General features: G+C 39.6%; 1 protein-coding gene across 6 annotated transcripts in view; it reads right to left on the bottom strand.

The window, feature by feature from the left end:
• Positions 1–15418, bottom strand: part of C8H20orf194 (chromosome 8 C20orf194 homolog) — a 129695-nt gene that overhangs the window by 83559 nt on the left and 30718 nt on the right. For 5 of the 6 annotated variants that reach the window (XM_027621146.2, XM_027621143.2, XM_027621144.2 and 2 more), the window contains exons 7-8: positions 10805–10882; positions 2807–2905 (exon numbers count right to left, since the gene is read on the bottom strand). In XM_027621146.2, the coding sequence (XP_027476947.1) occupies positions 2807–2905; positions 10805–10882 (177 nt within the window). The remainder of the gene's footprint in view (positions 1–2806; positions 2906–10804; positions 10883–15418) is intronic. The other variant, XM_027621147.2, reaches the window with a different exon arrangement.

Below are 15418 nucleotides of genomic sequence, written 5' to 3'. Positions count from 1 at the left end.
CAGATGGTTAAGCATCTGCCTTCAGCTCTGGTCATGATCCCAGGGTCCTGGGATTAAGTCCTATATTGGGCTCCTTGCTCAGGAGGGAGCCTGCTTCTCCCTCTGCTTGTGCACTCTCTCTGACAAATAAATAAAATCTTTAAAAAAAAGTTTTATCAATATACACTTCCACTTATGATACATGAGTGTGAATATCCTCATATTCACTGTCAATTAAATATCCATTTAGAAATATATTTGCCAAGTTGATAAGTGAAAAATGGTATCTCTTGGGGTGCCTGGTGGTTCAGTCATTAAGGGTCTGCCTTCAGCTCAGGGCATGATCCCAGGGTCCTCGGATTGACCCCTGCATCGGGCTCCCTGCTCGGCGGGAAGCCTGCTTCTCCTTTTCCCACTCCCCCTGCTGTGTTCCCTCTCTCTCTCTCTCTCTGTCAAATAAATAAATAAAATCTATAAAAAAAAGAAAGAAAAGTGGTATCTCATTGCTGTTTTATTATACATTCCTTTGATTTCTAATGAAGTAGAGTATTTCAGATATATTCAATGGCCATCTGGATTTCCCTTTGGTAATTAACTGTTTACTTACATCCTCTGGATGTTCATCAGTTGGAGTTTTGGTGTTTACAGATCTTACTCCACACAATGGAGTACTATGAATCATTAGCAAAGGATGAGGAAAATCTCAATGAACTGACTTGGAGAAAGTTCGAGGATTTTTTTTTTTTTAAGATTTTATTTATTTATTTGACAGAGAGAGACACAGTGAGAGAGGGAACACAAGCAGGGGGAGTGGGAGAGGGAGAAGCAGGCTTCCCATGGAGCAGGGAGCCTGATGCAGGGCTTGATCCCAGGACCCCAGGATCATGACCTGAGCCAAAGGCAGACACTCAATCACTGAGCCACCCAGGCACCCCTCGAGGATATATTCTTGTTGAGGGAAAAAAGCAAAGTGGAAGTGACTCATGTATCTTGCCCTTCAATGAAAGAAACAAGAGAAAATACACATGTGTCTGCTTATTTGTGCAAAAGAAAAAAAGATAAATCAGAAATGAAAAGATCTGTTACCTATTATTAGTGGAGTAAGTGGAAAATGGTGAAGAAAGGGAGGGAATGAGAAGGGGGTGGTAGGAATGAAGGAGTGACATACAGTTCACAGAATATACCGTTTCGAGTATCTTTCACTCTTGGAACCACAGTAATGAGAGAAGAAAAAAGAATCCAGAAAACTGAAAAGGGCATCAGTGAGATGTGGAACTACTTCAAGTGGCTTGATAACAGAGGTAATTACAATCCCTGAGAAAAGGGTGGACAAAAAAAATATCTGAACAAATAATGGCCAAAAACTTTCCAAACTTGATGAAAACTATAAATCCGCAGATCCAAGAAGCTTAACAAAAGCCAAGCACAAGAAATATGAAGAAACTACTCAAAACTAGTAATAAAAGAGAAAATCTTAAAAGCTGCTAGGGGGAAAAAAAAAGACTAGCTACATACAGAGGAACAAAGATAAAGAATAAATATTAAGATGAACATTAAAGATAAAGAGGAGATGGGGCACCTGGGTGACTCAGTTGTTAAGCATCTGCCTTTGGCTCGGGTCATCCTGGGGTCCTGGGATCAAGTCCCGCATCGGGCTCCCTGCCCCATGGGAAACCTGCTTCTCCCTCTCCCACTCCCCCTGCTTGTGTTCCCTCTCTCACTGTCTTCTCTCTCTGTCAAATAAATAAATAAAATCTTAAAAAAAAAAAAAAAGATAGAGAGGAGAACCCTCACAAACAATGCAAGGGAGAAGACAGTGGAAGAGCATCTTCCAGGTACTGAAAGGAAAAAACTGTCAACCAAGAATTCTATACATGGCAAAAATGTCTTTCAAAAATGAAGGTGAAATAAATATATTTTTTCAGACATATGAAAGCTGGAAGAACTCATCATCAGAAGATTTGCACCATGAAGAATATTAATGGACACTCTTCAGGGAGATGGAAATCATACTAAATGGAAATCTGGATCTACACAAAGGAATGAAGAGCATCGAGAACAGTAACTACATGAGTAAATACATAAAATTTTCAAAATTAAATTATTTTAAAAAAGGATTAAAACAAGATTAAAAAGAGAATTAAAAAAGGAAATTGACTGCTCAAACAAAAATAACAGCAATGTATTAGTGAGGTTTATAACATGTAAAGGTGAAATGCATTAACAGCAAAGATCAACACCAACTCCAAAGTCAGGAGTCACTGCAGCACAGGAGAGCTAAGGACTGGCAGTGCAAGCCCAAGGCAGACTCAAGTGTAAGCTCAAGATTGCTCTTCTGATCCTCCCAGCTGACTAACTTTGGGGACTGTCCTATGCCCTGCTTCTTGATTTAGATACCTCAGTTTACTCATGGAGTGAGTCTTACACTGAATCTAGTAACTTCACCATGGTTTACCTGGAAAGAAAGCTTACCTAGGGGTTCAACTGAGGAAAGGAGTGCTACTCACATGTGGAGAATTATTTCTAGGCCTATTAACTAGTGCCCAGTACAATTCCTTGCTGACAGAGGTATCACCACACTCTAAAATGAGTATCTTTCTTGTATAGAAGCTGGCACAGAAAAACAAAAAACAACTTCTTTATAGAGGTTCATAGGTTGGCATGGGGGCTAAAAACTTCTTTACAGCACACAACAAAGCTTAAGAAAATAATAACCAAAACATATTAAGATTGGTAGTTTTGTATTCTGAAATAATTAACAAAACTAAACAGAAACAATAAATAAGTTAATCAATTTTTTTTTCTCTTTGACCCTTTCCTTACATACCTCACCCGCCTGAGATTCAGAAAGTTCCAGCAGGAAAGGAATTTCTGTATCAAAATTAGCAAAGAAGCTAGTCCACTGATGTTCAAAAGCCACTAAATCCTAGAAGAAAATGAAAAGGATAATGCATTTGGTCATACTGAGAGGTACTGCAGAAAACCAGAATCATGAAACTGCATCAGATATCAAAATACCAGACCATTTAAATATATTTTAAAAGTTAATAGCGGGGTGCCTGGGTGGCTCAGTCGTTAAGCGTCTGCCTTCGGCTCAGGTCATGGTCCCCGGGGTCCTGGGATCGAGCCCCGCATCGGGCTCCCTGCTCTGCCGGAAGCCTGCTTCTCCCTCTCCCACTCCCCCTGCTTATGTTCCTGCTCTCGCTCTCTCTCTGTCAAATGAATAAAAAAAAAAAAGATTTTATTTATTTGACAGAGAGAGACAGCTAGAGAGGGAGAGCATAGATCCAGCCAGTCAGTTTTTTATTTATTTATTCTCTCCCAGTCAATACACAAGTACCCAGACCTATGGGCTCTGTGTTACCCATGTACTGACTCTACTTCTGGCCCTAGGCATAAAGCACAATGGACTTCTCTTGGGAATACTTAGTGTAAACAACATTCTTACTAATGGCTCTGCTGCTTGCTGCCCAGGTGACCTATATTTTACTTTATTTACAGATAGTTACAGATGTGTATGTGTATACATATCTAAAATTATTTTCAGTCATCATGTAGGTGAAAGTGCTGATATTGTTTTCTATATATGTTTTCTATATAATGTGAGATAAAAAAATCAGGCATGTATGCACACACACACACACACACACACACACATGGAGAGAGACAGACACACAGAGAATTTGCTAGCTCTACCCACTGAAAAGATCTAGAAACAATGACCAAACCAACACCAGTGAGCATTCCTAGCACCTAGACTGTTGTGTTGAAATATCATTCCCCACTCAAAGAAACCAGAACTTATTAGAGAAATGACTGATTCCAGATCTGGGACAGGAAATGTATAAGATAATCCAGGAATATCTTGTCATAGTATATGGCAAAGAAGTTATCAAGGACTATCAGGATTGTGTTAAAACAATTTGTGACCAACTTGAAGTATGCCACCGCCCAAAGACGGAACAATGTGAACATTAGTAAAGATGATAGCTCCAATGGACAGAAACATCAAATATGTTTAAACCTATGAGTTCAGAATGAGACAAATTAAAAAGAACTGGTTACTTTTGGAGAATGGCTGGGAACCAACTTTACTTTTAAAATTGATATATAAAAGCAAGAGTTCAATTATCTTGCTTTTCCCACATGGACTCTACCACTGCATAACCAAATAGCAAGTTGAATATTTCTCTTCAGAGAATATAAATGAAGAAGGAATTACAAAATTGGAATACTACCATTTTACAATGGTGATTAAAGAATCTAATTAATGAATTAAAGATCTAAGGGTTGCATATCAATGTTCACAAAATAAAAAGTATCAATGAGATATATGTACACCCTCTCAGAAGTAGTTTTCCCTCCCAAAATCAACCAGAACACTGACCAAAACTCTAGATTCAACTACCAATAGTAAGGAAATACAGAACACACGAGAAAATGTTAAACTACATGATAGGAATGCTATTAACAAATCCCAATGAGGACAATATAAGACAAATGATCTGGTTTCCCTAATAAATAGATAGTGAGGGGTGGGGACAAAGAGATGGAGGGGGAACCTATAGATTAAGAGAAACCTACATACATGCACACATGTGTGCACACACAGGCAAAGTTAAACTAGGTTTTTCTGGAAGTAAATTTTGATGAAAAAGTTGCAAAGAAAAGGGGGTCACTGCCATAGAATTCACGATAGTGTTATTCTTGGGGGAGTAGGAAAGAGGTGATGGGTTTGGCAAAAAGCACTCAGATTGCTTCTGGGGTGGCAAGACTCTGTTACTTTGCTTTATAATGACTCATTAAGCTATATATTAGTTATATGCTCTTTTCTGAGTCTGTGTTAATAAAAACTTTTTAAAAACAGATGCACAAGTAATACATTATTCACTACAGAAAACTCAGAAAATATAGAACAAAAATCAGTTAACATTTTGGAAAATATTCTATTTTTACAGATGTATCTTACACACAAAGACACACATAAATATGTGCATACTTGTAACTGGTAACCTACAATTATCTGGGTCAGACTGCCCTGCCATATCACCTCTGTGCCATGGCCCAGTAAACCAGACCTTCTGAGTTTGGGATCCTGACCTGCTGCTATTGGGTCCAATCAGTGCCCCTGATCCAGGATCCAAGATAGTCTATGTGTTTTGGGGAATACAGGAAAAAAGATGGGGCACTCCGTCCCAAAAAATTCCCTGAGGATGTGTCAGTATTAATTACAGAATAAGGTAGAATCAATCATTAAATACTGCTTTCAGTTCCACGCTATGAGTGAAATGAAAGATTCGATGAATTCTCATACCAAAAATAACTAGCATTATATATGAAATGTCCATATAAATACACACATATACACATACACAGTCTTAAAACATCCTAACATCCTTGCATTTCTCTATGCCCACTTTATAGATAAGGAGACTGAGGTACTGAAGAGTAAAGCGACCTGCTTGAGGATGGAATACTAAAGAGCAGATATATTTATATCTAGGTGAGAGAGACCCAGAGCCTGTGTTTTTTCCACCAGGCACACTATTCTCCAACTTTTCCCTATTATAAATGGTGCACTTGCGGAAATAGATACTGTGTATGTAGGTGGAACTGGTCAGTTGCATCTGATGATGAAGGGAAAGTTTATCTGCACAGACTCTTTGAGGCCAAATTCAGAAGACAAGCCCAGATAAATATCAAGGTCAGATAAGCAGTAAAGGTCTGAAAACCCCAAGAACCATGCCAGTCTGCCTTGGTTCTTGGCTGGTAGGGAAGGATACCGAACTTTAGACAGAATTCTTGGCCCGAGGCTGGTATCCAGCTCTCTGGTGGCTCAAAGTCCATATCCATGGCACCACAGGCAAGTTGAGTTGGCTTAAGGACTAGGCAAAGGGAAAGCAGGCATGTTTGAGCAGTTGCTCTCAATGTTCAAAAGGAGATGATTCTGGGGCTTTCTGTGTATTTCTGGGGCTTTCAGACAGGTTCCTTCCCTGTGGCTAGAATGTTCATATCCCCTCCTCTTCTGGAAAATCTCTGATCACCACACAAGACTCCTTTGGGAAGCAATCCTGAGCAATTCCAGGCAGAGTTATTTTCCTTACCTTCTATGTTCCACTGCAACTATAGCAGTTACTAAAGTATACTGCTATTACTGGTCTAAAAGCCCATTAAACAGTGTGAGTGGGGGCCAGGTCTACCTATTTCTGCGACTTTAGTATAAGCATAGTATCCAAGAAATACCAGGGATCAAGGACTACGGATTTGTTGAAGAAACCAACAAGCAGGGGTGCCTGGGTAGCTCAGTCAGTTGAGCATCTGATTCTTGATTTCAGCTCAGGTCATGATTTCAGGGTTGTGAGATCAAGCCCTGTGTCAGGCTCTGCGCTGAGCGTGGAGCCTGCTTAAGATTCTCTCCCTCTCCCTCTGCCCCTACCTCCCACTCATGCCCTCTCTCTCGCAAAAAGCCCCAAAGGCACTATACTGACTGACAAGGGTAGAAAAAGGATCAATTTCAGTATTTAAAAGTATTTTTAAGAATTACATAATGCAATAAAAATGGGAAAATGAAAATAAAATAAAATAAATGACCAATAAGACTACCACTGGAGGGGTGCCTGGGTGGCTCAGTCGTTAAGTGTCTGCCTTCGGGTCAGGTCATGACCCCAGGGTCCTGGGATAGAGCCCCACGTCGGGCTCCCTGCTCAGTGGGAAGCCTGCTTCTCCCTCTCCCACTCCCACTCGCCCTTCTTGTGTTCCCTCTCTCGCTGTCAAATAAATAAATAAAAATCTTAAAAAAAAAAAAAGACTATCACTGGAGTTTCTAAGACATAGAAACACAAATTGTTTTACAAAGATGGAAATAATACCTTTTACTTTGCCAAACATATTTTGAACTTCTCTATCAAATCCAATTCTAAAACATGATTTTAAATGACAGTATAATGGGCCACCGAATAGATTTATTTAATCTAATTCCTACTGTTGGACATTCACTTTGTCTTCAATTTTTATTAACAGTTTTTATAAACAATTCTTCAGTGAACATCCTTCACTGGCATCTTTAATTATTTTGAGATAAATTATTAGACTGAAATTGCTGGACAGGGATGCCAAATGTTCCCTCCAGACAGGCATTTCACCTATTCCACTGAAGGACTCACTCTTACTCTTTGGCAACTGGCAACTCTACTCTCAGCCTTTAACAAATTTCTAGCATTTTAGTAGATGAAAAAGTAGCACCTCCTTGTAGTTTAATTAGTGTATCTGTGAGTATGGGCGCAGTTCATCTATAAGGAGTAGTTCATGGAAAAAATTACCAATAAAATAAAAAAATAATACTTCTGAGAGGAGTCTGCACTCTCCCTCCGTGAGATCTGAGCAGGAAGCATGGAGCTGTAGGTTCTCTGGCCATCAAAGAACCGCCAGCAGTGACTGGCCAGTGGGAATTAAAGCCTAGATGTCAATTCTGGCTTAAGACTACAAGTCTTGGCAAAGGGGAAAGAGATGTGAGCAGAAAAAGTATTTGGATGGTGGACAGAAAAGAGGGTTTTAGAGAAGTTTGGAGGCTACAAAACAGCTCAGAGAAGGGAGAAGAAAATAAGGCAGATTTTTAAAAAGTAATATGGGTATAAACCGCTCACTTTTCAGTAATTTTTCTAGAGATACAAATAAAGACTAGAACTGCATTTTAAATACATTTGGTTGCTGGATTCGAATTTTATTAAGAACATTTGTAGACTCACCGCAAGAGATCCCTGCATAAATTTGTGGTCATTTTTATACATGTTTATGGTAATTTTTATCCTATGTGGGGTTCAATGAGCTTCATGGATTTGTGGACTGATTTATTTCATCAGCTTGGAAAGTTCTTGGACATTACCAACTCAGATTTCCTGCTGCATTTTCTCTCTACTTTCCTTCTGGGACTCCAACCATACTATGTTAGATCATTTGACATTGTTTGGCAGATACTTGATGCTCTGTTTTATTCCCCTTGGTCTTTTTTTCTTGGTCCTTCAGTTTAAAAACTTCCTTTGACCTATCTTCAAGTTCACAGAACTTCTCTTCATTTGTATCTAACCTGCTGTTAAGACAATCTAATAAATTTTTCATTTTAGGTATAGTATTTTTCATTTCTAACATTTCCATTTGGTTCTTTTTATAGTTTTCAGGTCTCTGCTGAAATTCTTTAGCATTTTTATTAGTTATTTGAAGTTTTCCATTAGTTAATTCCAATATCTGGATCTAATCCTCTTGACTGTTTTTTTTTTTTAAGACTTTATTTTTAAGTAATCTCTACACTCAATGTGGGGCTTGAACTCACAACCCTGAGATCAAGAGCTGCAAGCTCTACCAACTATGCCAGCAAGGTGCCTCCCTATTGACTGTTTCTTTTTTCTTTCTTTTTTTAAGATTTTATTTATTTATTTGACACAGAGAGACACAGCGAAAGAAGGAACACAAGCAGGGGGAGTGGGAGAGGGAGAAGCAGGCTTCCTGCTGAGCAGGGAGCCCGATGCAGGGCTCGATCCCAGAACCCTGGGATCAGGACCTGAGCCGAAGGCAGACGCTCAACTGACTGAGCCACCCAGACATGCCTGACTGTTTCTTAATAACAAAATTTTCTTGCTTCATATCTTCTACTAATTTTTTTATCATATGCCAGACATTTTGTTATTAAAGTTTTTACTGAAAAACTGAAGTACATAATATTTACCTCTAGAAAAGTGTACCCTTTCTTTTATCAGGCCATTAAAGTAGGGATCTAAGTAATTCTTTTTTTTTTTTAAGATTTTATTTATTTATTTGACAGAGAGAGACACAGCGAGAGAGGGAACACAAGCAGGGGGAGTGGGAGAGGGAGAAGCAGGCTTCCCGCTGAGCAGAGAGCCCGATGCGGGGCTTGATCTCAGGACCCTGGGATCATGACCTGAGCCAAAGGCAGACGCTTAACAACTGAGCCACCCAGGCGCCCGGGATCTAAGTAATTCTGATCTGTAATTGATCTCGGTCTAGGTCTCACTGCATTTGTTAATCTTAATCACTAAATTAAAATATTTTGAGGGTAGGGACTAAACTTCAGTCGATTTTGCTCATGGGAAGTCAGAAAACCAGGAAGGGCCTGGTCTACAGCCCATGGTGATTACCACTATTGCTTCTTCAGCTATAAGATGTCATTGTTGGCTGAGGTGCAATTAAAAATGTCCTTCTGAGTGGTCCCTCTTAACTGACTCCAGAGATGCTTGCAATGTTCTTAAAACTACAGTGCTATGTTTAGCCTCCATGTGTGATGTATAGCATCCTCACATTCAGGGTACTGCATGCAAGTGGGGTATGGGTCTCAGACACTTGTAGGAACTCCTAAACTACTTATCTCTCTTCTTTCTTTGTGGTTAAATTTTCTTTATCATTTTTGCATTCTTATGCTATAAATTTTTGCATGTTCACTTTTTTCCATAATTAGATTAGCCATGGATTAATGATGATGATTAGGTTTTTGCAAAGTACAAAAAATTCAGGGTTTACTTTTCTTTTGTATACCTATTTAATTAGAAATGTTTAAACAGAATGGATGTTCAATTTTATCAAATGCCTTTTAGGCATCTATGGAGTCATCGCAAATGGTTCCAAGGAGAAAAACTAGTACAGTGATTACGTTAATAGATTTCTTTATACTAAACTAAATATTGCACCCTTATTAAGCTCTACTTCATCAGAGAATATTCTAAAATGATACTGGATTCTACTTGCTAATATTTTACTTAAAATACAGGCACTAAAGGGGCGCCTGGGTGGCTCAGTAGGTTAAGCATCAGCCTTCAGCTCAGATCATGATCCCGGGGTCCTGGGATCAAGCCCCATATTGGGTTCCCTACTCAGTGAGGAGTCTGCTTCTCCCTCTCCCTCTGCCCCTCTTCCCCTCCACTAGTGCTCTGTTTCTCACTTCCACTCTCTCAAATAAATAAATAAATCTTAAAAAAAACCCAAAAAAACAGGCAGTAACATTGACAAGTGAGACTGGTCTGTAGTTTCCATTTTTGTTACTTTTGTTGGGTTTTAATATCATAACTAACTTAATTAAAAGGCTACACACTATTCTTTTTCCATGCATATCTAGCCATGGCCACTGAGAGACACTGCTGAGCTGCTTAATCATAGCATCTGTTCCTGTAGCCTCAGTTTTATCTGTTGCTCCTTACTGGAAATTGCTCCACCCAACTTTATGCTTTCTTCCAAGTTCAGATATTAATGCCTGACACTCTAATGCAGCAGTCAACAAGTTATGGCTTGTGAGCAGGCCACATATTTTTGTAAATAAAGTTTCCTTGGAACACACAGACACACGCATCCATTTAAGCATTGTCCATGGTTGCTCTCAGGCTACAATGGTACCGCTGAGTAGTTCTAACATAGTTCTAACAGAGACGGAGGGCATACAAAGCCTATGTTTGCTGACCTCTGCTCTAATTCTTGATTCTTTTAAGCCAAACCCCATTTTTTTAATCATTTCTTCTCAGGGAAAAAGTGCAGAAAGACAGCGTCTGTATTGTTTTCCTGAAGTCCAGCCCAACAGAATGTTTTTAGGTGGAAACATCAACCCTGGTAGGCAGCCTTGGTCTCACCTCAGGTGAGGTTTCCTCAGAGCGAAAGAGGCACTATCACTTTTCCAGGTCTCCTTCTACCCCCGAGGAGTTTAAGATAACAATCAGGGAAGAAACCATTCAAACAAAAATATATCTTGCATTTCTTTAAGTTAAATACCGTTAGTGGATAACTGAGCTGGCTGTAATATTTAAACGTTAAATACAATTTGGCTTCTTACTTCTGAAAGCAAACTCTCCAGAGACATAGGATCCATCTTGCTGTAGACATTCCATAGACTCAAACTCACATCCTGCAACTGCAACGTAAGGGTAAAAACATTGAAATAAATGAGTCAATATCACTGACAACCAAAAGTATCATAAATGACTATTTTGGTGAAAACTCAGTGATTAGAATAAATCAAAATTTTACCAATTATATTAGAACCAATACATATTAATAAATGCAGTCCCATTCAAGGAAGCTCTCTTTACAGAAACTTTGGTACATCTTTTGAATACCCTTCTGAGGGCTCTACTCAACGCCCTTTGAATTATGTGTTTTTTTCAGTCTAACTGGTGGGAACAGCTACTGTTCCCAGCCCTTAGCATGTATCAGGCACTGTTCTTGAGTACTTTTCAGTTTGTTTTTTTTTTTAACTCTGCCCTTGGCAGTTACCTGACACATGAATGCACTGATACTCTTTTGAATACTTGGGATGGGGGAAGGGTAGGGGAATCTTGGCAGATCTTTGGAGTTCTCTCTGGGCACTTTCCTTTTTAGCACTCTAGCTGCCCTGCTCTCACCAGACTCTCTACCGTATCTTCTCAACTTAGGAAATACACTGGGATTCACCTGGGTACCCCCTCCCTGTGCCATGGGCCTGGAAATTTTCTCAAAGTAGTAAACTAGTGCAATCATATGGCTGACTTTGTCTATTTCTCTCAGGGAATCAATATTTTTCATTATCTGATGTCTATTGTCTTGAAAACCATTGCTTCACATATTTTGTTTTTTGTTTTTTCTTTTGGTTTGGCTAGGTTGAATTGTTTTGGGAAGAAGAGAAATCTGGTTCCTATTGTCTTAAGTAGGTGACTTATTTTTTTCTTCCTGGAAGAAATGTGATATTCTTATAGATAGACTTAAGGCTTTTTCCTTCCCATTTATACTTGGTAAGTCATTTAATTTAAAAGTTTTTATTCTTTTTATCACTGAAAATGTTTATTCTTTTTAAAAAATTTCCTCCCTTCTGATATCTCTGCTCTATCTTTCTGTAACTCTTCCTTGTTGGATATCAGACGTCTTGGATCAGTTCTCTATGTCTTTTAACTCTTCTCTCATATTTTCTATCTCCTTGATTTTTTAATTTTATATTTTTAGAGAATTTCCTAACTTTACCTCCCAAACCTTCTATTATCAATCACAATTTCCCAGAGCTCTTATTTTCTTTTTTTTAGTTATTTTTATTTTATTTTGAGCTCTTATTTTCTTTATGTTAATTTATCATCCCATAACACTTGTTCTATGGTCACCAAATCTTACTTGTCTGGGCATCCTAATGAGAGTTTTGTGCTTTAAGTTTTGCTCTATATCTTAATTACCTTTGGGTCTTATCCAATCCATCTTTTTTTTTTTTTAATCTCGATCTTTTCAAGTTACAGGTATTTAATCAAATGTCTGGTGATCTTTGGTTGCTTGTTTTTACTTCCAAATGGAAAGGCTAATTGGAAGTTTTATGCTTTCAGCAGAGCTTGTCAACTACTAGAAAGGTTTTTTAGGGAGAGCAGACAGGCAAGAGGCAGTTATTCAGGTTCTCTACTCCCTTATGTTCTGAATTCCAAAAGACTGAGTTAATATATTTGGCTCCTTCCTCTGTATTCTGGAACAGCTTTTCAAACATAAACTGATTTGATTTTTTTGAAGGTGCTGAATCTGATTTCTAATTTTATTTTTATTTTTTAAACATTTTATTTATTTATTTAATTGACACAGAGAGAGAGAGACAGCGTGAAAGGGAACACAAGCAGGGGGACTGGCAGAGGGAGAAGCAGGCTTCCAACTGAGCAGGGAACCTGATGCAGGGCTCGATCCCAGGACCCTGGGATCATGACCTGAGGTGAAGGCAGTCACTTAACCAACTGAGCCACCCAGGTGCCCCGATTTCTAATTTTAAATGCAAACTTTAATTTTACTAATAATTTTGAGACTTATATTTCCTTATTCATCTATCTCCCTTTTTAATTTTGTGTGCTCTACCTACCATTTCTTTTTTTACAAAATCCATTCTTAAAAGGAACAAAAGAGATATTTTTCTCATTTTTTATTCTATTTCCTGGAGAAAATCTTTTTAAAAAGAATGCTGATCTATCTCTGCATCTAATATGCTATGGTTTCTTTCTTATATTTTGTTGAATCTTTTCATAAGTCTTATTCCACCTTTCAATATAAAGATCTTATGTTTGTCCATAAAAAGGTAAATGAATGCTTGCTCTATGGTTACTCTCATTATTCAGAAGTTTGCTACTAGAATTCTCTCCTTGAGGAGGTAGTTGATGTAAATTTACATTACTAGGTGACAGTTCCAGCAGCTAGAGAGTTAAGAAGGAGGAAGCTGGAGGCAGGGAAAGCCCTATCAGAGGAACTTCCCTACGCTGCTTCCCAGGAAGAGTTCTCTATACCTGTAATTCAGTTTGGCCCAGCCTAAATGCCAAGTAAAAGCTTATGTGGGTCTGGCTTCCTTTCTCATGCTGGCACCTAGTACATCTGGGTGTACAAAGCCTCCTCTGGGTTAATGACTTTCTTCTGGGTATAGACATACAATAAGACAGAATTTTTAAAAATTAAATTTTAAGTGTCTGTAGTTCTTCTCTTGGCCTTCAAAAGACTCAACAGTCTTTCTGGCTCAGGCAGTTATCAGGCTTTTGGTGTGTGACTCAGAGTGGAGTACTGTTCCATACCCTAAAGGCTGGTAAGGAAGGGAACGGAGGTGGGGGGAGAATGAGAGGGAGACAAAAGGAAAGTATTTGAGAGAATGACAATTAGCAGCTACAAAGAAAGGCAGGATCTAGAGAAAGGGATCTTGAGAGAAGACTTATAGTAGCCTCACTATATTATGTGTGCAGTTTCCTCCTATTGCCCACTCCACCCCATTAAACACTACCCTACAGGAAAGATCTACATTATCTTGTAAAGGTTTTTTGGAAGGGATTTTGTTGGGGCACCTGGCTAGCTCAGTCAGTAGAGCGTGAGGTTCTTGACCTCGGGGTCATAAGTTCAAGCCCTACGCTAGGTGTGGAGCCTACTTAAAGAAAGGAAGGGCATTTTGTTCCTTTTGGATGTGTCTGCACAGTGTAATGCACCTTAAGGCAGGACTCAGAAGGCCTGCCTCATCTGGTTTGTATGAACCCTGCAGCCTCCTAGTGTACTACCTTTTTTTTTTTAAAAGATTTTATTTATTTATTTGACAGAGAGAGAGAGTGGCAGACAGAGGGCAGAGGGAGAGTGAGAAGCAGGCTCCCCACTGAGCAGGAAGCCCAATGTGGGGCTTGATCCCAGGACCCTGGGATCATGACCTGAGCCAAAGGCAGACGCTTAACCGACTGAGCCACTCAGGCACCCCCCCTTTTTTTTTTAAGTAGTCTCCACACCTAGCACAGAGCCTAGTGTGGAGCCCAATGTGGGGCTTGAACTCAAGACCCTGAGATTAAGACCTGAGCTGAGATCAAGAGCTGAGCTGAGATCAAAAGTCGAATGCTTAACTGACTGAGCCACCCAGGCGCCCTATGCCCCTATTCTTCTAAATTAGAGAGCAATGAGGCGCCTGGGTGGCTCAGTTGGTTGAATGCCTGATTCTTGGTTTTGGATCAGGTTGGGATCTCATGGGTGGTAAGATGGAAACCTGCGTCAGACTCCACACTCAGCAGGGAGTCTCCTCCCCCACCACTCGTGCTCGCTTACTCTCTCTCTCTCTCTCTCTCTCTCTCTCTCAAATAAATAAATAAATTAGAGAGCATTACTTCCTAGCAGGGGCAGCTCCCACAGCCTTGTTGAAGTTCTGCTACTTATAGTCAATGTGAGAATACTATAGTTTTGGAGGAGGAAAAGTGGAGACCAAGTGGTGTGCTTCTCTTCAACCCTACATCCCATGTTCCTTCCACATTACAGGGTTTACCAGGCAAGAATCCATTTACTTCCTAGGGACACTGCTACTTCTTGGAAGGAGGGATAGTAATTAGCCCTGGGCCATGCTTCCTACTCTATGCCTAATAGTATGTTCCCATTTTGAGCATGTCAATGCTCATTCCCTGTTTCTGTGCTGGGGGCAGGTCATCTCATTGGGAGATGCCTATGGTGATGCTGCTAAGCTACCAGGCCATCCTCCTTAATATGCACTCTGGGTGACCCCCTCTACCAGACTCATTCATAAATTCACTTAACAAATATTTATGAGTGATCTCCTAGATAGAAGGAATATTGAAATAAAAGATACTGTCTGTAACACAAAAGATAACCCTTTTATTTCTATAGTATACTGTACTTATACAAAATTCTGCACGTCCTTTTCATTGCTCTTGAATAGTTCTCAAATTATATGAATTTCTTTTTATTTATTTGACAGAGAGACACAGCGAGAGAGGGAACACAGCAGGGGGAGAGGGAGAAGCAGGCTTCCCGCCGAGCAGGGAGCCCGATGTGGGACTCGATCCCAGGACCCTGAGATCATGACCTGAGCCAAAGACAGACGCTTAACGACTGAGCCACCCAGGCGTCCCGCAAATTATATGAATTTCTAAGATACAAACAACAACAATGAAACGACTGTTTTTGTTCTCAAGGAGCTTTCGATCCAGAG

This window comes from Zalophus californianus, chromosome 8 (genome assembly GCF_009762305.2).
Source record: "Zalophus californianus isolate mZalCal1 chromosome 8, mZalCal1.pri.v2, whole genome shotgun sequence".
NCBI classification, from domain to species: Eukaryota; Metazoa; Chordata; class Mammalia; order Carnivora; family Otariidae; genus Zalophus; species Zalophus californianus.
The sequence above is the reverse complement of the archived record's forward strand: the minus strand, read 5'-3'. Positions and strand labels throughout refer to the sequence as shown.